A 24,375-nucleotide genomic window follows, 5' to 3' on the forward strand; every position below is an offset into this window, starting at 1 on the left:
AACCCTTTGTAAATCAGCCCCAATGTTCTTACAAACAATAAATAAATGACGAATAGTCCAATCTATAGTGAAAATAAACAAAAATAGTCCAAGGTGCATGAATAAAGGTGAGATGCTATAGATTAAATCTCTTCAAAAAATTCAAAAGATATCTATGGCTATATCAAATGTTTTTTTTTTTGTTTTTTTTTCAGTACTGTGTCCTCCAGTATCAATGCTTTGGCTGCTGTCACAGTGGAAGACCTTATTAAACCCTACTTCAAGTCCCTTAGTGAAACCAAGCTATCATGGATTTCCAAAGGAGCAAGTATGATGACATTAAATTATATGATGAATAATTCTGCAAGAAAATCACAAACTGTAAAAAATGTGGAAATTCTTCTATTATTTTATAGTTGAATACTGTTGTCAACTCAGTCAGAAAATGTAGAGATAGTTGTAATCTTCTTAATTGTAGTACTTAAAGAGGAGCTGCACCTAAAAAAAAAATATTAAAAGCCAGCAGCTACTAATATTGCAGCTGCTTTTAATAATATCACACTTACCTGTCCCAGGTTCCAGCGATGTCGGCGGCAGATAACGAGCGATCGCTCGTCTCGCTGCAGCCACCGCCGCCATCCTCTGTCAGGGAATCGGGAAGTGAAGCATGAGGGCTTCACTGCCCGGTTCCCTACTGCGCATGCGCGAGTTGCGCTTCGCTTCTCTTATGGTCCCCCGCTGTGTCTCTGGGAACTGTGTGTTTCCCAGAACACAACGGGGGGGGGGGGGGGGGGAGCCATGCGGGGGTGGGCGGAGCCATGCGGTGGTCTGGCCGGAAGTGGGTGCAGATACCTGGATTATCCAGGTAACTGCACCCCCCTCCCCCCCGAAAGGTGCCGATTGTGGCACCGGAGGGGGGGAGGGATAATACTAGCGGAACTTCCCCTTTAGGGTGAAGAACCGCTTTAAGTTGAGTACACACTATGTGAAAATCATGCGAACGTCCAGTTTTTCTTGATATTTCACATCAAGTCAGAACTAAGAAAGTAAACAATGTGTGAAAATTCTTGTACGGAAAATGCTTTTTTTTTTTGTTTATTGTTTCTGAACATGCACAGTCTTTCATGTCTAATTTTTCTTGTACTTTAACAGTACATGTTAAATGTTCTGTTCATGTACAAGAGACACTTTGGAGTTTGTCCTTAGGGAAATTTTTGTTTGCAAAGTCTGAATCAAAGGTTGAAAGTTGTGTAAACACTATATGAAAATTGAATGATCGTGCCTTGTACTTAATATTTCTTCCAATTTCCTCCTAGTTTGTACCCAGCTTAACTTTAAAACATATATTGTTCTTTGATGTATTTTACGCAATCCGAAATTGGATTAATTGGATTAATTCTCTTTCGATTAAGTATCTGGGTTTTAACTAATCTCATGTTCTTCTGTGTATACAGGTCTCATGTATGGAGCAATATGTATTGGCATGGCGGCCTTGGCATCCCTAATGGGTGGCTTATTACAGGTAGTGAATCAGCACTTACACAATACACAAAAACACCACTGAGCTTATTTCATTATATTAATGCTCATTTATGCAAATGTTGGAAATGAAAAAAACATCTGTTCCAGACTGTATGTATGTAAAAAGGCTCCTGCGCTCTATGGCAAAGAAGAACAATTTTGGAAGTAGAGTGAAAAAATAGTTCTAATCGGAGCAGCAGACACTATTATGAGTGAACTCTCAATAAAAATAGATAAAACAATGTCAATCCTTCACAAAATATAAAAAACAAGTGCAAAGTGGGTGGTACTGTAAAAGTGCATGGAAATGAACATCTGATATAAAAATATTAATAGTGCATCATACCAGTGTCTATACAATAAAAAAACGGGGGGGCTCCAGCTATACAGTGCAAATAGTGAATTGCAATAGCTATATAAAATAAAGTGAATCGTCTAAGATAAAACACAAAAAGGGAAAATCAAACATCTAAAATAAAACTACAAACATTATATATCAATAACTTAGTGTAGCAAATAATCCAAAAAAATCTATGAATGGTTTAAAAGTGCAAAAAACATAAAAACCAACAGTATAATCCTTAGTAAAAAGGATATAAAAATAGCAACGACAAATAGTGAATCTCGATAGTGTCCCATACACAGTCCAATCGTGCAGATCTAAAATGTGATTTCACAACCAAGCATAAAGTGCAAATGTGCCAAAGTAGCTCTCCTCCAAGCGGTATCCCGTGTTAATGTGGATAATCCTAAATAATTACCTCACAGCTGTAAGGCTACAGCGAGAAAGTAAATTTGCAGGGGAAATTCCGGGGGATCAGATGGGCTGTGACTGGGACTTCTGACAGTGCCGCTCTTCCTTGTAGTTTTAGTCGACCAACAATGCTCAAAATAACAAGTAAAAGATATCCTCCATAGTGTAGTAGTTTTAAAACGAACGATTTATTTGTAAAACAAACTATATCTACTCACAAACAGGAGCGAATAAACAGGCACACACAACTAGACGGATCGATGGATGATACGAACGTCACTTCCGAATTCCTACGCGTTACTGGGATCCCAGTTGAAGTCCATTCGTGACGTAACGCGTAGGAAATCGGAAGTGACGTTCGTATCATCCATCGATCCGTCTAGTTGTGTGTACCTGTTTATTCGCTCCTGTTTGTTTGTAGATATAGTTTGTTTTACAAATAAATCGTTCGTTTTAAAACTACTACACTATGGAGGATATCTTTTACTTGTTATTTTGAGCATTGTTGGTAGACTAAAACTACAAGGAAGAGCGGCACTGTCAGAAGTCCCAGTCACAGCCCATCTGATCCCCCCGGAATTTCCCCTGCAAATTTACTTTCTCGCTGTAGCCTTACAGCTGTGAGGTAATTATTTAGGATTATCCACATTAACACGGGTTACCACTTGGAGGAGAGCTACTTTGGCACATTTGCACTTTATGCTTGGTTGTGAAATCACATTTTAGATCTACACGATTGGACTGTGTATGGGACACTATCGAGATTCACTATTTGTCGTTGCTATTTTTTGCTATTTTTATTTCCTTTTTACTAAGGATTATACTGTTGGTTTTTATGTTTTTTGCACTTTTAAACCATTCATAGATTTTTTTGGATTATTTGCTACACTAAGTTATTGATATATAATGTTTGTAGTTTTATTTTAGATGTTTGATTTTCCCTTTTTGTGTTTTATCTTAGACGATTCACTTTATTTTATATAGCTATTGCAATTCACTATTTGCACTGTATAGCTGGAGCCCCCCCGTTTTTTTATTGTATAGACACTGGTATGATGCACTATTAATATTTTTATATCAGATGTTAATTTCCATGCACTTTTACAGTACCACACACTTTGCACTTGTTTTTTATATTTTGTGAAGGATTGACAGTCACTTTTTATCACATAAGTTTATTGTTTATTTTTCTTTTGGTATTTAAGGAAGCGCAACACCCCCTACCCCCCCCCCCCCTCTGTTTTATCTGTTCCAGACTGACCTCAAGAAGTTTATACTTGAATAGTGAAGAAAAAGAAAAATGTTGGACTTTATATGAGGCAGTGACCTGGTAAGGTCCAGTGCCTCCATCCCTGTCTAAATGAGAATGGGGAAAGGGGCAGTGGAACTTTAAATGAAGCACATAAGTATACAAAAATGATTTATTTGTGATAATAATAATAACAACAATAATCTGGTACATAATAGTAATCATGATGCATATTGGAATATTGGAATCAATACAGTATATATATATATATATATATATATATATATATATATATATATACATACATACAAGTTTACATGTAATAAAAACAAATCATAACATAAAAAATGGATAGTTGATATCGTATTAATGCACATATGAAATGTATAGTAAGTAGGGACATGGCATTAAACAGCTCTATGCGTTTCATGGATTGATCCAATCTTCAGGATCATGCACGTGACTTGAAATATATAATAACTGGTAGTGGAAATATCTATATGGTATGACCCTGCCAAGGAAAGGGGATTGGTAATAAGAAGTAAGAATAAAGATTAAACCCATAAAAGCCCCCACAGTCTAAAGTACTTACAGATATAACTATAAGATGAGAGCGTTGCACTGCAGATCGGAGACCCCCAAGGGGCATCATCACAGAGAGCTGAGGCAGCATGGAGAGGCCCGAAGCCTGACAAGGACAACATCCAAGGGAGGCAGATTTCCAGAAAGTGAAAATTAATCATGGATAACCATGAGTGCTGAAACCAAACAAGGACTGCTGAGAGAGTAATATATTTATATAGTGTGAAAAATGTCCTGTACTCGGTAAAGGGCAGGACAGATAATGTTATTATTATAATAGGCAGTGTCAGCGAAGTCCAAGCAGGTGCAGATAGATTACAAGGATGGTGGGAGTTGGAAAGTTGGGAAGTGAAATCATAAAAAGTTTACATAAAGACCAAATAACTAAGAGTACCAATAGAAAATAATGGTGAATGAAAATGATACAAATTACCTGAGACTGAACCATAAAAATTTACAATCCAAAGAGAAACAGTGGATAAGCCATAGAACATAGATAAAACCACCAGAGTGAATCTGTCTCTTGTGAATGGAGTCTATAAGGACACAACCACCACATGTCCACCAAAGTCACGCAGGCATACATTAGTGGAGGGTGGTGCCAACAATTGGACAGACAAGCTGTCAAACATTTGCGCCAAAACCATGCCTCCGATCAGTCGCCAGGTTCACAAATAGCGCCGGCCAGGCGGCACCACCTTTTGTGTCTCCTATATTTGAATAGTATCAACCTAATTGGTTCAATTTCTTTTTTTAATATCCAACTTTATATTTGTGCAACATTACAAAAAGTAAGTGACTTTTCAGTTTTTTAGATACTAAAAGTATAAAGTGGGTGGCAACACCCAAAATGCCCAGGTAGTTTAGAAATGGCCTTGGAACTATGCAAGATCTTGTTGCATCCTAAGCAACAAGAAACATGGTTTTAACTCACTTTGGGGTAACTTGTCCTTCAACCTTGTGCAATTGACTTCATAGTTCATGATTTTGCTAAAAAATACATGAATATAGTAGAAAATCTTAGCTCATTAACATAGCACATAATAAAAAAAACCCATGCAGAATGTTGATCGTTTTGAATTAGAGGTTATTTGAAAGCCATCAAGCAAATATAATTAGAACAGTCATGTTTACTGTAAATATTTTGCTGAATTCAAACAAAGCAAGAAATCGCACAATGGTTTGTATTATGAAGAGGAATAATATATCTGTAATGTCATTAATTATGTTTCTTTGTTTACAGGCTGCTCTTTCCATCTTCGGTATGGTTGGAGGACCTCTGCTAGGTCTGTTTTCTCTTGGAATCATCTTCCCCTTTACAAATTCCATAGTAAGTACAACTCAATAGTGTGTGAAGGGGTCCACAGCCAAGTTATGGTCAGGAATCAGATCTGGAAGTGACTTCAGGTCTATCAACATTTCTAAAACTTGCCAGACATTTCCTGCTTGACCATTCTTGGAGTAAAACTGATTGGCAGTGTTGTATTGCCCCAGTGAATTTCTATTTTTTTTTCCTCCTAGATAAGCCAGAATTAGGCACATCATGATTCAATCCTTTTTCCTCCTCAGGCATAATCATGCATGCTTTCCCAATCTGAGTGTGCAAAGTTATGGAAAAAACCCTTTGTGCCTGACAGCCCTTTCGATTTTCCTTTACCAAGGGATTTGAGAATTTTCATACAATCAACTGTAAAACTGGGTATGCACATTCAGCAGGAACCAGCTGAATTTTTGTTCATGTGTACCACTGTCTTTTAAACAGAAGCCAGTCTAGCCGGGATTTGATTAGTGTTAACTGAAAGGGGTTGGGCGGGGGAGATCCCTACATCCACATTGTTTGTGTGGGTGCAGGGATCTGTGAGGTTTTTCTTCATTCAACCTGCTGCTTGAACCACAAAAATACGCTTGAAGTATTCACTTCAATTATCCCATTATGTGCAGATTAACCACTTCAACACTGGTCCAATTCTGACATTTCTCACATACAATTTTAAATCTGCATTTTTTTTTTTTTTGCTAAATTACTTAGATCCTCTGAACATTATACATTTTTTTGAAAGCAGAGACCCTGGAGAATAACTTTTGTTATGTTGAATGATATTTGCGCAGCTATTTCTAAAGCCCAAATTTTCAGGAAAAAATACACTTTAATGAATTTTAGTGCGCACAAACACCATATACAGTGGGGAAAATAATTATTTGATCCCCTGCAGATTTTATAAGTTTGCCCACTTACAAAGAAATGAAGGGTTCTAAAATTTGTGTATTTTAAATGATAGAAACAGGATATCAACCTGATACAAATGTTATAAATTGAGTTGCAGTTTAGTGAGTAGAATGCTGTATTTGATTTCCTACCAACCAACAATAATTTTGGCTCCCACAGATTTGAGACTGGCTACAGTATGTGGTACACAGATTAATTCTGTCAATTTAGGAAAGGTGCTCTTAATGACAACTCATTATATGTATAAAAGACACTTGTCCACAGAATCTCTTTCTTCCATTCAAACCTTACAATCATGTGCAAGACCAAAGAGCTGTCAAAGGATGTCAAGGAGAAGATTGTAGACCTGCACAAGGCTGGAATGGGCTACAAGACCATCAGCAAGAAGCTTGATGAGAAGGAGACAACTGTTGGAGCAATTATTCGCAAATTGAATAAATACAAAATAACCATCAATAGCCCTTGGCCTGGAGCTCCATGCAAGATTTTTTTCCATACGGTAAGGTTGATCATTAGAACAGTGAAGGATCATCCCAGAATTACATGGGGGGGGGGGGGGGAAGCTTGTGAATGATCTCAAGGCAGGTGGGACCACAGTCACCAAATAAACCAATGGTAACACAAAAAGTAGCCATGGATTGAAATCCTGCAGCTACCCTCCTCAAGAAGGCACATGTACAGGCTTGTCTGAAGTTTGATAATGAACATCTAAATGATTCAAAGAAGGATTGGGAGAAATTGTTGTGGTCAGATGAGACCAAAATTGAGCTCTTTGGCCTTAACTCAACTCGCCGTGTTTGGAGGAAGAAAATGCAGACTATGACCCTAAGAACACCGTCCTTACCGTTAAGCATGGAGGTGGAAACATTCATTGGGGCTGTTTCTTTGCTAAAGATACAGGCCGATTTTAAGGGAACAATGGATGGGGCCATATATTATAAAATCTTGGATGAGAATCTTCATCCCTCAGCCAGAACACTGAAGATGGGTCGTGGATGGGTCTTGCAGCATGACAATGACCCAAAACATACTGCCTAAGCAACAAAGGAGTAGCTCAAAAAGAAGTACATTAAGATCATGGAATGGCCTAGCCAGTTTCCAGACCTTAATCCTATAGAAAATGTATGGGGGAATCTGAAACTTCGAGTTTTCAAGCGACAGCCAAGAAACCTTAATGATTTAGAAACAATCTGTAAAGAACAGGGGACCAAAATCCCTCCTGATGATGTGTGCAAACCTGGTAACCAACTACAAGAAACTTCTTACCTCTTTGCTTGCCATCCAGGGTTTTTCCACCAAATACTAGGGTATGTTTTGCTTGGAGATCAAATGCTTATTTTACATACTGCAACTCAATTGATAACATTTGTATTGTGTGTTTTTTCTGGATTTTTGGTTGATGTTCTGTCTCTATCATTAACAATACACCTATGATAAAAATGATAGACCCTTCATTTCTTTGTAAGTGGGCAAACTCACAAACACTGCAATACCAATGTTTTTGTAAAATGTAAAAGATGATGTAATGCCAAGTAAATAGATGCCAAACATGTCAAGCTTTAAAATTGCGGACTCCTGTGGAATGGAAACAAATTGCAGTATCTAAATCTTTACAGGTGACTCTTTAAAAGCCTTTACAGGTTACCAGTTTAGAGTTAACTAGGAAGTCTGATGCTAGAATTATTGCTTACTCTGATGTTTGCATCAATACCTCACACATGTGGTGCCATCACCGTATACATATGTGTGTGGGACCTACGTGTGAACTTGAATATGGGGGATGGGCACTTTACATTTTTTTTGAAAATTGTATTATTATTTTATTAAAGATTTTTTACACTGTCTCTTTAAATATTTTTAATCAACTTTATTGCTATCACAGCATCCCTTGTGATAGCGTTGGCGGTGACAGGTACTCTTTAATGAGAGATCGGGGGTCTATTGGACCCTAGATTTTTCCTTTGCCCTTTAAAGAATCTGATCAACCAGATCAGTTTGATCAGATACTTTACTAGCGGGTAACGGCTGGTAAAAAATCAAACTGAAAACGAAAGTGAAAAAATCCTCATTGCTTCTGGTTTCTTATGTCATGAGGGGTTTGGGGCAGGTACAAGTGTACAGATTCTCCAGGATGGCAGCAATCCCCAGCCCCCCGATCACATGGGAGAACCCAGGAAGGGCAGTGGCTGGAGGGGAGGGTCCCCTTCCATGCCTTGTGATCAGGCAGCTATATGGCCATTTGGCGCACTTCTACTGTAAAACTGATTGCTGGCTGAAAATGTTGGTACTGGGATCATGGCTGCAGTTGTAACCACTTTAACTTGAGGATGTACAGGTACATCCTAAGTGCATTAAGTAGTCAAATAAGTAAACAGGGGTTTCCTTTTCACAGGATTGGATAATTAAATTAAAGTGAATCTTTTCACAGTTTATTGTGTTGAACATTCTCAAATTCTTTAGTAAATCAGCCTCAACGTGTGTAGGCAGGATCCTGGGAATGAAGGCAACAGCATTGTTTTAATTAAGAAAGAATATCTCTGTGCTACCAGGAGAACAATATACAACGGAACACTAGCTGAGGCAGACACCGAACTGGTCAAACCGCACCAACGATAAGTAAATAAAAATCAATATGTGGTGTCGCGCTCTAGTGAAAAAATTAGTACCATAAATAAAGTGGTAAATTAGTTAAAGTGCTATATAAAGTGACATCACATGTGCAAAATTGCCTAAAACTAATATATAGTGACAAAGTATGTGCAAATGTGCACAGAAATGCATAAAATTGCTAAATAATAACCTTCAAGTTGCAAAACTTTGCACCTGAGATGTCACTTTATATGCGTTTTTTGCAACTTGAAGGTTATGTGGTTATTTAGCAGTTTTAATGCGTTTCTATGCAAATTTGCACATACGTTGTCACTATATATGTGTATTGTGCAATTTTACACATGCAATGTCAATATATATATATAGCACTTATTTTACACTTTACTTTGAAAAAATTATTCTCACTATCATATCTCTGGGACAGAAGGTGTGAAAAATTTCTCCAGTGGGTACACCGAAAGCAGTAAATTCCTAACCTTCAAAGCTCTGTCTACATAAAGAAATGAGGTTTGTCTAGAATTTCATATGCTTTCTTGTGTATTGCAGGGTGCATTGACTGGTCTCTTGGTTGGTTTTACAATTTCATTATGGGTAGGTATAGGAGCTCAGATTTACCCTCCTTTGCCCGTAAGCAGTTTACCCAAATTCCTGTCAACTGAAGGCTGCAATTTCAGCACTAATGCTAACTGGACATTAACGACAGCACTTCCCACAGTGACTGGTATATTGTCAGAAACTCAAGCTCAACTTGGGGAAAGGTATGTGGTATTTCTTTTTTACTTCACATTTTTTAAAATGATCTGACACCTTCATGTGTAGGTTCCTGGAATCAATAAGGTTTACTAAATCTACAGTAAGCCTTCCAGCTAAAATTAATTCAATGAAAGGGGTCACGTCTATGACGTGACCTAAGAGGTTTGCTCATGCAGAGAGGTACTACATATTATGGGTCATCATAGTTTGAAGTCTATTATATTGGGTTATCAGACAAGTGATTAAAAATAATTTTTTAAAACTTGTCACGTTAGCAAAATCTCAAGGTGAATTAAACCTAAATTAAATCCAAAATGGTATTGATGATAAGGTCTTGCTCATTGTTAGTTAAATTGTAAAACGCACACAGCGTCACTTAGGATTTACGTGCAGGACAGCTTGTGACAAATTATGCTAATGCAAATTATGAGTTTTAAAGCACTAGTGCTTTAGTGAGTTAAAGCACTACTAGTGAGTTTTAAAGCACTAGTGCCTATCAATTGACAGGGCATGTTGGTCGACAAATTTTAGGCTTAGTTCATAAGGTTTGAAATGCCAGAACAGCGTTTATTTTCAGAAATGAGACCTGAAAATAACAGTCACATGCCTGAAAATATCTATTGTACTGGCAAATAACATGTATTATAACTTTGTGTGCTTTGGCTGTGTGTGCTTACTGAACATTGCCTCTTTCAGCAGAAAGTTTTTGGAGACAGGGAGAACTTTTAGAACAGGTTCCTACTCATGATTACACATAGCACCACTCAGTACAGGTAAATTAGGTGGTATACATGCTAACATTTATTAGCACTCGCACACATTCCTTCACATGTAGAAATAGTAGGAAAAATGGAAGACATATTTTTTTCTCTGTCACTGATTTACTGCACATAACTGGCAGGTGACTGAAACAGGATAAATTATTTTTAATGTCTAGTTGGAGTACCGAAAAATCATATTTACTCAGAGAGACATACTAATAGAAACCTCCATTTTCATAGTCTTACCTATGCTCTTCTACTTTCATAGTTGTGCTGCATGTCTAAACATGACTTTGCAGTCCAATAGGCATAGCTCCCAACTGTCCCTGATTTTGAGGGATTGTCCCTGATTTCGAGGGACTGTCCCTGATTTCGAGCAATGTTCCTCTGTCCCTCTTCCCCCCTCACGTGTCCCTCAGTTTGGTCTGATCTATATTGTTGTATATAAAATGCACTTTTGAGCTTTCTAAAAGTGTTTCCCAGTGCTAAACCTTTCATCCAAATTCTAAATTGCTGCATTTGTAAATTTTAGAAGACAATATAAAGGAATAGAAGTGGTAAAAAAAAGCCCTTGTGGATTTAATGAACCTTTTTTTCTAGTTAATTCTCCTTTAAGGGGGTGTGACATGGGGCCTGTCCTATGCCTACCTACGTTTCCTAGTAGGTGTCCCTCATTCCCATCTCAAAATGTTGGGAAGTGCAATAGGCACCAGAGTAAAAGTCAGCGCAATCAGTAATCTAACAGACCTAGTCAGACACACACCTCCCTGGCCAAATACACCCTTTTATCCTTCAGCAGTACCAGCATTTGTGAGAAACTTGTAATGTAAACCACGCATGACGGGACTATAAAGAGGGCAGTAGCCAATAGCTTTGATCTTGTAATTTATTCTGAGCATGTGTGGCACTTCGTCCGTCGGAATTGTCTACACACGATCGGAATTTAAAACGATCGGATCTTGTTGTTGAAAAATTTTAGATCCAGCTCTCAAACTTTGTGTGTTGGAAATTCCCGACGGAAAAAGTCAGATGGAAGCCACACACGATCAGATTTTCCGACAACACGATCCGATCACACATTTTCAGTTGTAAAGTCCGACCGTGTGTACAGGGCATACGACTGGCCATAATCCATAGTTCAGCAGGAACTGGTCGAATTTCAATCCATTTGTAGGCAGGCTGGTTGTACTGAAGTTGATCTATCAATCAACTTAAAGTGGTTGTAAACCCTTACAAACCACTTTGACCTACAGGTAAGCCTAGATTAAGGCTTACCTGTAGGTCCAAGAAATATCTCCCAAACCTATACGGTTTAGGAGATATTTGCTCGAAGACGGGCACCACTGTCTACGGCGCATGCGCCGTAGACAGCGGCGCGCAGGCGCACTGAGCGCGGCATCCTCGATAACGAAGATGCCGCGCGTCTCGGCTCCCGTGCGCATGCGCGGGAATGACGTCATCGCGGCTTCGCCGAATGACAGCGGCGGAGCTGCGAGACCCCACCGAGAAGATGGATGCGGCAGACTACAGGGGACAGTGGTGACTTCGCAAGGGCTGGCTGCATTTTTGATTTTTGATACATCTATGGCCTTTTCGATCTGAAAATTGACTTCTTATGAATGCACTTGTTGGAAAATTTTGCATCAATCAGCCCATGCAAGCAATTGGCTGCAGCGCTGATCAGTGTATTCTGGCAGCACAGGAGTCACACTGACAGAGAGGATTCCCACTTCCACCTTGAATGCGTGGAAATAATTCATAATGTTTAAAGTAAATGGCCTTGTAATACCAGGCTGTATCCAACAGCCTGGTAAACCATTGGTTTTGGATGCGCACTTGGTGAGAGGAATCAAATGATTTGTGGCATCCCTAAAGTAAGGAATAAACCCCTATTTTTGGGATTATGTAGAACGCGGAATATGAGGATTTTCCGTTTTTAGAAACCGTTGATATTATTGTAACATTTTACATACATGGAACAAAACTGACTGCTAATTCTTGTGATGTTTATGTTTTTGTGTGTTTTTTTCCCTTTAGACCTGACCTGGCTGATAGCTGGTACTCACTGTCATATCTATACTTCAGTACAATTGGAACAATTGTTACTGTTGTTGTGGGAATAATAGTTAGCTTAGCAACAGGTAAAGTCTTTGTTATAGTATAATACTAATGTAACTGTTCTACTGCTAACATCCTATTTAGAATGGCATTTATTTTTCTGCTGCTGTTCTGAACAATTATGTATAGATATCATGTTAAGTACATTAAAGCAACCTTGTAGCTACAGGGTCAGTTGTATATAAAAGCATATCTGCAAAAAGAGTGGCTATACTTACTTTTCCAGCTGCTCATGTCATGAAGTACCATTACTCCACTGCTTCCCAGCCGCTTCAAGTATCAGGCAGGTTCAATATGCATTTTCCCAGTCGCACATTGTGGTTTCTCCTGCTGGCACATACATCCTGTAGTGATATACTGTATAATCTGGTGGAAGAAACCACAGCGTGCAGCAGGGATCCGGTGTTTCACACTCACCAAAGTATGGAATACTTGCTGCAGAAGGGTAGCGGTGAAGGAGTGATAGTTCAAGAACAGACCATTGAATAAGGAAGGATATTCACTTTTCTTTTAGTAGATATTTTTTTTCAGGGTCACTTAGAAATGCAATGCAAAAGTGCTATTTATAGTGCAAATGAATTTATAGACAAAAACTCTTTCATTTTAAACTAAAAAGTTCTTCCTTGGAGTCCCGCGCTTCCTTTGCCCACAATACTTCAACACCTCACGTAGCGGCCACCTGGCAGATTTGCTCTAGGGCTTTTTGCATCTATGCTATCTCCCTAGCTCCGACCCCTTAATATGCAAATTTGGGCAACCTGAACTTCGCCCTACATAGTTACATAGTTACATAGTTAGTCAGGTTGAAAAAAGACACAAGTCCATCCAGTTCAACCTTAAAAACAAATAAATAAAATAAAAAATAATCGTACAATCCAGATACCCAATTTTATGCCCACAATTGATCCAGAGGAAGGCGAAAAAAAACCCCAGCAGAGCATGCTCCAATATGCTACAGCAGGGGAAAAAAATTCCTTCCTGATCCCCCAATAGGCGATCGGATTTTCCCTGGATCAACTTTACCTATGTTAGTACCTAGTTATATTATGTACCATCAGGAAATTATCCAAGCCTTTCTTAAAGCAGTCTACTGAATTGGCCAGAACCACCTCTGGCGGGAGTCTATTCCACATTTTCACAGCTCTAACTGTGAAGAAACCTTTCCGTACTTGAAGATGAAATCTCTTTTCCTCTAGACGTAAAGAGTGCCCCCGTGTCCTCTGGGTTGACCGTACAGAGAACAACTCAACACCAAGTTCACTATATGGACCCCTAATGTATTTGAACATGTTGATCATATCCCCCCTTAATCTCCTCTTCTCAAGAGTGAATACATTTAGTTCCTCTAATCTCTCCTCATAGCTGAGTTCCTCCATGCCTCTTATCAGTTTGGTTGCCCTTCTCTGCACTTTCTCCAGTTCCCCGATATCCTTTTTGAGAACTGGTGCCCAAAACTGAACAGCATATTCCAGGTGAGGTCTTACTAATGATTTGAACAGGGGCAAAATTATATCTCTTTCTCTGGAGTCCATACCTCTCTTAATACAAGAAAGGACTTTGCTCGCTTTGCAAACAGCAGCTTGGCATTGCATGTTGTTATTGAGCTTATGGTCTACCAAAACCCCCAGATCCTTCTCCACTATGGATTCCCCCAGTTGTACTCCCCCTAGCATGTATGATGCATGCATATTCTTAGGCCCCAAGTGCATAACTTTACATTTATCAACATTAAACCTCATCTGCCACATAGTCGCCCAATTAGACAGTGTATTGAGGTCGGCTTGTAAATTGGAGACATCCTGTAAAGACGTTATTCCACTGCATATCTTGGTGTCATCTGCAAAGACAGAAATATTACTTTTGATCCCAGACCCAATATCATTTATAAAGATGTTAAAAAGTAAGGGTCCCAGCACTGAACCTTGGGGTACACCACTGATAACCTTAGACCATTCAGAGTAAGAGTCATTAACCACTACTCTCTGAATTCTGTCTTCTAGCCAATTTTCTATCCATTTACAAACTGATATTTCCAAACCTGTAGACTTTACCTTACACATGAGCCGTGTGTGGGGAACTGTATCGAATGCTTTTGCAAAATCCAAGTATACCACGTCCACCGCCACCCCTCTGTCCAAGGTTTTACTTACCTCCTCATAAAAAGAAATGCCCGAACCAGTTCTCCTTCCTTTACGCCACCAGGAAATGTATTCTGCCACATATTTTAACAAAGATTCCAAATGGCTTATTGCCACTCAGATGCAGTTGAACCCAAACTTCTCTTAGCAGGTTTTTTTTCTGATGCTTCGACTCTCACTTCCTGCATGCCCTGCCAGCGGCTTCTTCCTTCATGAGACCATTGACAACCTATGAAAAGGAGTTCCGGATTGAAGAGACATTCATACGTGCCCTTTCTCTCTCTTACAAACTGTTACTCACAGAATCTTCACAGATCCCCCTTTAAGTATCTAGACAATGGGAAAATTACCTCCAACATGACCCTGGCAGAATGCAGAAAGAAGAAAGATCTTGACCCTCTCCTTTAGATCATCTATATGCAATCAATTTCAAGAATTGGCGTACTACTACAACACTACTGCACGTATTTATCCCTCTGTGCCTGAAACGTGTTGGGAGTGTGGTGCTGAGAGAGGGGACATGTTATATCTATTCTGATCCTGCCTGGTTCTCAGTAATTTTTGGAATGGTGTACACACGATCACACAAAAATTTATTGAGAAGACATTACCTTTCACACATTCCTTTTACCTATTTTACCACTGTCCTAAAGTGGAGGACATTAGGAAAATGGAAAGCCTGACTAGCAAACTCAAAGATACAACCTAAAAGTTTACTAAAACGTGGTTCAATTGGCTTTAGTTTTCTTGTACAGATAAATTCAAAAAGATTCTGGTGAGATAATCTCTTGCACTGCTACACTTTCCTTACATCAGCGACCCTCAACATTCTTGGTTTTTAGACGATAGGTACTGTTGTTACTCCCCCCACTGGTGGTGCTGCCTCACCTGCCCCTTTCCTTCACCCACCCTCTCCCTTCCCCCCAATTTTTGTTTCTTCTTCTCTCTGCCTTTCCTTATTTTACAACCTTAAATTTCTCTTATGGTTCATCCTGTATACCCTTCCACATTGCATTGGGTTTTGTGATGGGCTATTGATTAACAAACTATCTAGTGTCTTGAAGTCTATTGGGCTATGCTTTTGGCTCAAGATGGGTTTCTGTTGTACCTATGTTGAATATTCTAGACCTAGACTTATGGTGGTATCCTAATTGTAGTTGTACCCTTTCTGAATTTGTACGTGGATGGTTAGGTCTATGTATCTTGTGTATTCTATGTTTTCTGCTTATTGTGGTTGTGAAATAGTTCTATAAATAAAGAATGCATTAAAAAAATATAGGCAAATTAGGGTTGTGATTAGGGCAGCACAATACTTTTTCCTTTTAACAAAGTAGTACAAAATGACAAAAATGTAACAAACCCTAGCAATCCTTCAGCAAACTGATCTCATTAGTGTAAAATGATATAGTCTTTACCTCCAAATCTTAATAGTTTTAAACATAAAGCACATTTTTACCTTGCAGGTGGATTAAAGCAAAATATAAATCGAGAATTTCTACTGACAGCTGAAGACTTCTCGTATCTCAAAGTATTGATTCCTTCTTATTGGACAAAGGAAGTAAGTATGATGCTAATTTATGTAAGTTATGGTTTATGTGTCCAAAGGTTCTCCAATATAATTTTAATGCATATGAATGAATGTCTGCATTCCCATAGCCACAGTCTGATATTTATGATACTCTGCAGCCCTAATATTATTATATTTCATTCATATTGTGCAATCTCAAACTACTTTCTGTACCAAATGAAAGACAGACAATGTGTATGAACAGTTAAAATACAAATCACAAACGCAAACAAAGCACACAAGGGCCCTGTATATTAGAGACTGCAATCTAATAAGGAGCAAAGAAGATAACATAAGGGTAAGATGCTGTAGGTGTTAGATTTCACAATACTGATGTTGCACCAGTACATGATGAATTGTGATTGGTTTTACACACTGTAATTAGCACCTTGTACAACATTTTATTAACCAGTTCCAGTCCGGGCCAATTCTGATATTCCTCCGCTACATATAAATATCTGCATTTTTTTTTGCTAGAAAACTACTTAGAACCCCAAGCATTTTTTTTTGGCGGAAAAAATACACTTTATTTATTTTAATATACAAAAACACAATTTTATACCTAATTGTTTGGTAAAAAATAAAAGATGATGCTACATCGAGTAAATAGATAGCTAACATGTCATGCTTTAAAATTGCGTATGCTCATTGAACGGCGTCAAAGTATGGTACCTAAACATCTGCATAGGTGACACTTTTAAAGCCATTATAGTGTACCAGTTTAGAGTTATGCATGATGTCTGGCACTGGAATTATTGCTCTTGCTCTGACATTTGCGGCAATGCCTCACGTGTAGTGTTAACACTATTTATGTATGCGTGCTTGTTTGCATTTGTGCATTAGCATGGGAGGTGGAGCATATAAATATATATATATATATATATATATATATATTATTTTATTTTTACATTGTACCTTTAATTTTTTTTTTTTTGGTCCAACTTTATTGCTATCACAAGGGATGAACAAAATCCCCTTGTGGTAACATGGGCTGTGACAGTTCTTTTTTTAGAGAGACCTGGGGCGCCCCCTTTGGCATCTAAAGCATCTGATCAAACTGAAATCTGTTTGATTAGATGCTTCCACAAGCCGGTAACAACTTGTTTACATGAAACTAAAACCAGAAGTCTTGAAATTCTTGTTACTTCTGGTTTCTGACATCACATAGTGGGAGGACCAACACCAATTCCCCTCAATGTGTCCCAGGATACCAATGCAACCCGTTGCAACCTTACCAAGCTCACCGATTTGATGGAAAAGTAAAGGCAGCGGGGGGTGACCCATTTTGGTGCCTGTAAAAGTGATCCAGTGGCTCAATACTGGGATCATGGTTGTAGCCTCAACTATTAACTTCATTTAATCACTACAACCTTAGGGTGGTCATAAATGGCATAAGGATGGGAAGTGGTTAAACTGTATGTATAGCCAAAAATTCCTATTTAAGACAGCTGTCCCCATTGGAAGATATCCCCTTTCCTTTTGTTCTGGGGACAATGCAAAATGTTGTCTTCCCCTGTTCCGTTCCTTTGACAACAGTCCCCAAGGAGGACAAACACAGCAATAATAACTTGACAGAGGTTCTAATCCTTTTTTTGCCTAGAGATGCACTTTAACAAAATCTGTTTTTTTTTAAAACCATGCACATGCACAGATTTATGAATATCTGAAATATCAAACCTAGAGTTAGAACAGATAGGGGATTTATCAAATAAGGTGCAAGTTTGCCAATATTTTTCAATTCACTAAGCTATAATGCATCTATTGTTTGACATAACGATTGTTATTTTTAGTGCTGTAAATGTTATTTTGTCAGTATGGCAAATAACGATTATTATAGCTTGAATTAAGAAATAAGCATTTATATTTCTTATATCAAGAAGTGACAATTTTGACCACAAAACTCAAAAATCTGATGCAGCTCTACATAGAAACCAATCAGCTTCCAGTTTTTTTTGGTCAACGTTTAATTGAAGAAGCTGAAGTTAGAAGCTGATTGGCTTTGGTGCACAGCTGCACCAGATTTTGCACTCTCCAGTTTTAGTAACTCAGCCCCAAATTATTATTAGTATCGCTTCAGGAAGTTAGCGGGTTAACAACTTCCAGACTTCAGGATTCCTCCCAGATCTGTGTTTAGCTTTAAAAACACAACTATGGCTTCCCATATAAAAAATGTACATGCTGAACAGTGCATCTCCACTTACAGTTTGAATTTGTCCCCATGCATAGCCCTACAAGTACTGTACCTGTTGAACCCTCCAGTAAAATCTACCTAATGCAAATTCCTGTGATGGAGTGGAAGTGCTGCTGCACTGATGCTGAATTCAGAGCACAGTTGCCACTCTCTTAGGCTGTGCCTGCTTCCACTACAGAGAGAGGAAAACATGTTGTAGGGGCATGGCTATCACCATTGTCACTGATGATTTGCAAGTCTGTAGGTTGTCAATCAGCGCGTGGCCACACCTATCCCTGCCCACTGCTTTCTTGACTGACAGCACTGTCATTGTTGCGGAAACCCTCCACTGTCCCCACAGTGTCTGGGAGGTGGAGCAAGTGAGACACAAATGAAAAAGGATTTGACTCAGTCAGGAGTGGTAAAGGAAGTTTTTTTTCCTTTTTACTTTATGGGGCTTGTGCATCACGTTGTAACCTAATTTGAGACTTTAGAATGTCATACAGAAGTCTTTAGTTGAACTTTAATTTTTGCTTTTGGGTTTACATACACTTTAAAGCTAAATAAGGAGAAACCACAAATCTATTCAAGGTAAAACCATATAATTATAATAATTTAGGACTAAGCCTTCATGCACATGAACATATTCAAATACTACAAATCTACACTGGATCAGTCTGCTGGCAGATAAATCAAGCGTAACAAATGCCCATTTTGGCAAGTAACTATGTGCGTTTACAGGCATATGGCGTTTAGAAGCATATGAGCGTAAACTAAGGTGACCAGATTTTTAAAATGAAATCCGGGGACATATTTTTTTACTAGTAATGGCAGCATTCAGTGATTCATAGCGGGACTGCGATATTGCAGTGGTGAATCGGACACTAATGCCGCATATACACGACCGGTTTTCCCGTCGGAATAAACTCTGAAGGTTTTTCCGACACAGTTGTCTTGCCTACACACGATCACACCAAAGTCCAATGGTCTAGAATGTGGTGATGTACAACACGTACGATGGGACTACAAAAAGGAAGTTCAATAGCCAGTAGCAAATAGCTTCCGTCTCATACTTGCTTCAGCATATGTGTCGTTTTTGGTCCTTTAGAACAGCATGCAGACAAGCGGTTTTCCCATAGGAATTGGTTCAGTCGGAAATATTTATAACATGTTCTAGGTCCGTCAGAATTTCCGGGGGGAAAAAAAAAAGTCAGATGAGGCACACACACACACACACACACACACACTTGAATATCCGATGAAAAGATTCCGTTTGACTTTTTTTCTGTTGGACATTCTGCTCATGTGTACGCGGCATTAGTGACACTTTTGACACTTTGTGGAAACCAGCGACACTAATACAGAGATCAGTGCTAAATATATGTACTGTCACTGTACTAATGACACTGACTGGGAAGAGGATAACATCTAGGGCAATCAATGGGTTAAATGTGTGCCTAACAAGTGTTTTCTCACTGTGGGGCAGGTGATTTTACTAAAGGAAGACATAGATCCCTGTACTTGCTTTGCAGGAACACAGGATCAATGTCTTCCACACCGACAGAATGGCGAACTGCCTTGTTTACATAGGCAGACCACTAGGCAAGTCCGCCGGACCCGCTGATTGGCCCTAATACCCAGAAATGCAGGATCACATATACAAGTGATACTGCGCAGCTCGACCCCCCTGTAGCAGTAAATCTGCTATCAGGCGATTGGCAACTGGTTAAGATCATCAGCAATATGATAACTTACAGGCAGGGGGCTCTATATCATGGCTCTGCCTGGCTCTGTCACAGTGTGTCACATAATATGACTGCTGGGTGCTGATTTTGTTAACCAATAAGTGCCTGCGAGTTCTGATACCATCCATTATGCCAGAGAGACAGACACAGTGCAATGTAGTCTATTCACAGACACCCCCAAAGCACACCTGTGTTGAAGCCTTGAAGGCACTGGCAGCCCCACGATTGGATCTTCTTCCCCTCTATTCCTGCTGCTGGACATCATCAACTGAGCTCAGCTGCATCTCTCTGCCCGTCACTTCCTCTGCCACTGTCCTTATAACCACTCAGGTCTCACTCTCCAGGCCCCGGCTACTACAGGGTGGGGAGCGGAGGAAAATAACTCTGCCGGGGAAGGCAAGGAGATAATCAGGCAGGCGGCTGGTGGGATTTGAGCCAAGACAGAAGAACATGGGGACAGGAGCTGAATCGGCGTGTGCCGGAAACTGAAGAAATAGTCCACCCGCTCCGACCAGCACATCAGAAAGGGACACAGATAATGGAAAAAATGCACCCCCGTAAGCAAGTAGGCGCGGGGGTGTGCAATTCAGATTTGTTTTTTTTATTCTGCACTGACTGTTTTTGAAAAGTGCCCCAGCTCCTGTTGAAGTCAAATCCAGGGGACAAAACCGGGGACAGACTTGGTCCGGGGACAGTGTCCTCAATCCGGGGACTGTCCCCTGAAACCGGGGACATCTGGTCACCTTAGCGTAAACTCTTTCTACTGGTCAGAATATTTATTCTAGCCACTGGAATAAATGTTCCCAAATATGTGCAGTTTTATGTGCATTTATGTGTGTAAATGATACCAGTAAGCTCCTCTCCGAATGCAGGTATGGTCCTTCCCCCCCCCCCCCCCCGCTGAATGCTGCTGTAAAATATGAATTTTAAATGCCACAATATGTATGGATATATTGGCTGAAATGGAGTTGTATTCAGAGGCATAAAAAAAAAAATGAACAAATTCCATTAAAAGCAGCATTTTTTTGCCTGTGTAAATGAGGCCAGAACAGAAAAAAAAACATGCTATACTTACCTTGCAACGACTTTGCACAGAGCAGCACCAAGCCTATTTTTCTCTGGTCCACCAGCGGCGCTCCAGGCCTGTTTCTCCTGTTGAGTGCCCCAAGAGCAAGCAGCTTGTGGGGGGCACCCAAGCAGGCTTGCTCCCGAGCCACTGTTCTGCAAGCCACTCAGGAGCATAGCAGGCGGTTTCAGAGGAAGAGCCAAGATTGCCGGCAGGGGACTTCAGAATAGGAGTTTCGGGGCCACTTCATGCAATACAGATGCACAGAGCAAATAAGTGTAACATGTTTAATATTCTAATTTAAAAAGTTACCTTTACGCTTTAATGATAAGATTCTTGTATAAATTGTTATTACTTTCCTTTGAGAAAACTAAAGAGAGGAATGTTGATTGTTTTTATGGATTTCATGTGTACATTCTGTCTATACATAACTTTTCTTTCTTTCTGCAGAAAGAAAAAGTTGAAATGCTTAACTGGAAACGTCAAGATACTGATCTTCATGAGGATAAAGGAACAGACAACCCTGCATTCAATCATATGGAAATGCATAACACAGAGAAAAATGAGAAGATGAATGGTGTTAATCCTTGACTTTGACCCCAAGCTGTGCTCTACAGTGTGTGAACAAAAGAAGAAAATGATTTTTATGGCACAGCAATTGATGTTGAAAAACACACTGAATATTCATGTGTATTGTTACACTTGCTCCAGAAAAATATTTGTGTATATATAAAATTTATAGAACTGGTTTCGTAGAGAAAATGTTAAGAGGCAGCAGTGCTGCCAGAACTGCAAATATATTGACTCAGGGAAATCATTCCTACTGTATCAGAGCTTTGGATTATTGCTGTACATTTTATAAATTGTAGCTTGACTTGTTCTCTATGTTTGTTATGTATTTTATTCCTATTTACTTTTTATAAATAAGACTTAAATGTGCTTTGTTGTGCCTGCGTCTTTATGGAGCTGTCATCATTTAGCTTCTGAGATGGTCCTTTAAAGGAAACCAGTTATAATAGTATATGGGACCGTTATTGCTGAACGTCTTCAAAAAATGCTAGTTATGAAAGAAAATTGGCAAGGTTTGTATTCTTGGCTGCCAAACAAGCATTGACTAAAGCATGGAAACAACCTACTAATAATTTTGCAGAGGTGAAACAGAGAATGATGGGCATTATGGTGTACAGGAAACTAACTGCAATAATCAATGACACTAATGCACAATTTCTTAAGACTCCTTGGCTAGACTATAATAGCCACATGAAATTCAATCACTTCTTTCTCTCACTTTAACTTGTCCATGTAAACAGGAATAGAACCAACGCCTGGCCAGGTCCTACAGATGTCCCCCCAGCCCTTACCTTCCCCTTACCCTTTCCCTTCCCCTTAACACCCATATCCTTGTGAAATAAGATCCTTTTTTTATGTATTTTTTCCTTTTCTTACTCTTTTCTTCTTTCTTTGTCCTTCTCTCTTTTCTATCCTTCCCACTATGTCTAGCAATTTGCATTGGTGCAATCTAAATAAACTTACCTTGTCCCTTTTCAGTGACTAGTCATCATAAGGCCTTCTCGAGTGGAGCTCCTGTTTTAGTAAATCCCCTTTTAGGCTACCTTGACTGATGCTGCACCACTAGTTGTAGCGATTTCTGAATTGTGCCTAGCTTGTTGTTTGAATTATTTTGCACATTTATTGAATGTACTGTGTACATTAGAATATATATATATAACTTATATTTCTACTTTTTTTTATTCTCCAATTATAAGGAACCTGATTTCTCCTACTATGAATTTCAGTGAGTTTCAGTTCAGTAAACCTGTGGGTAGAAATATGGGGCTACCATTAGACATGTGCATGTCGGAAATTTTATTTTTGTTTGGGATGCATCCATTTATTGAGGGATTTTGTTTCATCATGTTCATTATGTTGACCCTGATAATTTTTAGAATTTGCTTAGTTTCTTTGGCATTAGTTTCGCATATTCGTTGGTTCATGTGGATTCTAAAAATGTTGCAGCTTTTCCGGAATATTTCTATATATTCAATATATTATCAAATTGGATGGATTTGAACTGGAAGGATTTGATATTTGTGGACGCTAGTCTACCCAAAAAGAGTAATGGAACGGCAGATTGGACAATATCTACTGCCGTGACGTTCCTCCCGAATTAATGAATGGAACAAAATTCAAATCGATTTGTTATTCTTATCTGAATGATCAAACAAACTAGAAAATGACATTCATTTTCCTATGGGCCCGAACTACTATTGCATCATGTGATGTCATTTAAATGAAACAAATGCATTTGTTAATTTCTATATACATTTTTTTTCTGATTTGTAGACATTTGTTACTAGGTCCATTCATTAATTCGTATACATCTGAATCTCTGATAATGAAATTTTGGTCTGAAAATCGAATTGAAATTAAACACACATGCGTTGATGTCATTGCTGAATTGGAATTTTTTTTAGACACACTGAAACATACAAACTTAAAACCAAACATATTAAAGCAGTTTGGTACCACATATAAGGAGAGATTCTGGTAATTTACTGGAGGATGATGGAATGCACCCACCCCTTCCCTCTAATTTAGTTGTATTATGCATTTATTACAAAGCATGTAATTAAAAAAATAATAAGCAGAAGTTATCTTCAGTAAAACCCATATGTCAGAACAATCAATCGATCCAGAGATGTAGGCAGTTGTATGTAAATCTTGACTTTTCCTGTTTAAGTCAAGTTTTCCCTCATCCCTCCCACCTATTGAACCTCCCTGCTGATTTGTAAGGCTTCCCCTTACATTAAATGACCAATTGGGAGGCTCTGGAAGAGAAAGGACAGAGTCAAGCTTATTTACAGGAAAAGTGTGAGTCTGCTTTTAGCTTTGACTGTCTATATCAATAGGTATACTAATGTGATTGACGTGTGTTATACACTGAATGTAACTTCTGATTATGCATTTCCTTCATATACTCAAATATACATGAATTGCCCTGGCTGACTACCAGAAAATATGAAGTTGTTTTTTGTTTTAGTTGTTTACTTGTGATTAAATCAGATAATGGTATGGGGGAGGGAAGGCGGAAAGGAAAAAAGGAGGATAGATGTCAGGAAAGGTTACACCTGCTGG

General features: G+C 38.9%; 1 protein-coding gene across 1 annotated transcript in view; it reads left to right on the forward strand.

Moving 5' to 3' along the window:
- LOC143962799 (sodium-coupled monocarboxylate transporter 1-like) overlaps positions 1 to 22,179 on the forward strand; it is a 57,652-nt gene extending 35,473 nt beyond the window's left edge. The window contains exons 9-15 of the mRNA XM_077472260.1: positions 195 to 307; positions 1,434 to 1,501; positions 5,329 to 5,415; positions 9,469 to 9,680; positions 12,474 to 12,577; positions 16,156 to 16,250; positions 21,691 to 22,179. Of these exons, the coding sequence (XP_077328386.1) occupies positions 195 to 307; positions 1,434 to 1,501; positions 5,329 to 5,415; positions 9,469 to 9,680; positions 12,474 to 12,577; positions 16,156 to 16,250; positions 21,691 to 21,831 (820 nt within the window). The 3' untranslated portion in view covers positions 21,832 to 22,179. The remainder of the gene's footprint in view (positions 1 to 194; positions 308 to 1,433; positions 1,502 to 5,328; positions 5,416 to 9,468; positions 9,681 to 12,473; positions 12,578 to 16,155; positions 16,251 to 21,690) is intronic.
- Positions 22,180 to 24,375: the final 2,196 nt, after the last annotated feature.

This window comes from Lithobates pipiens, unplaced genomic scaffold, assembly GCF_037356315.1.
Source record: "Lithobates pipiens isolate NorthernLeopardFrog02 unplaced genomic scaffold, aLitPip1_a1.2 Scaffold_8, whole genome shotgun sequence".
NCBI lineage: Eukaryota > Metazoa > Chordata > Amphibia > Anura > Ranidae > Lithobates > Lithobates pipiens.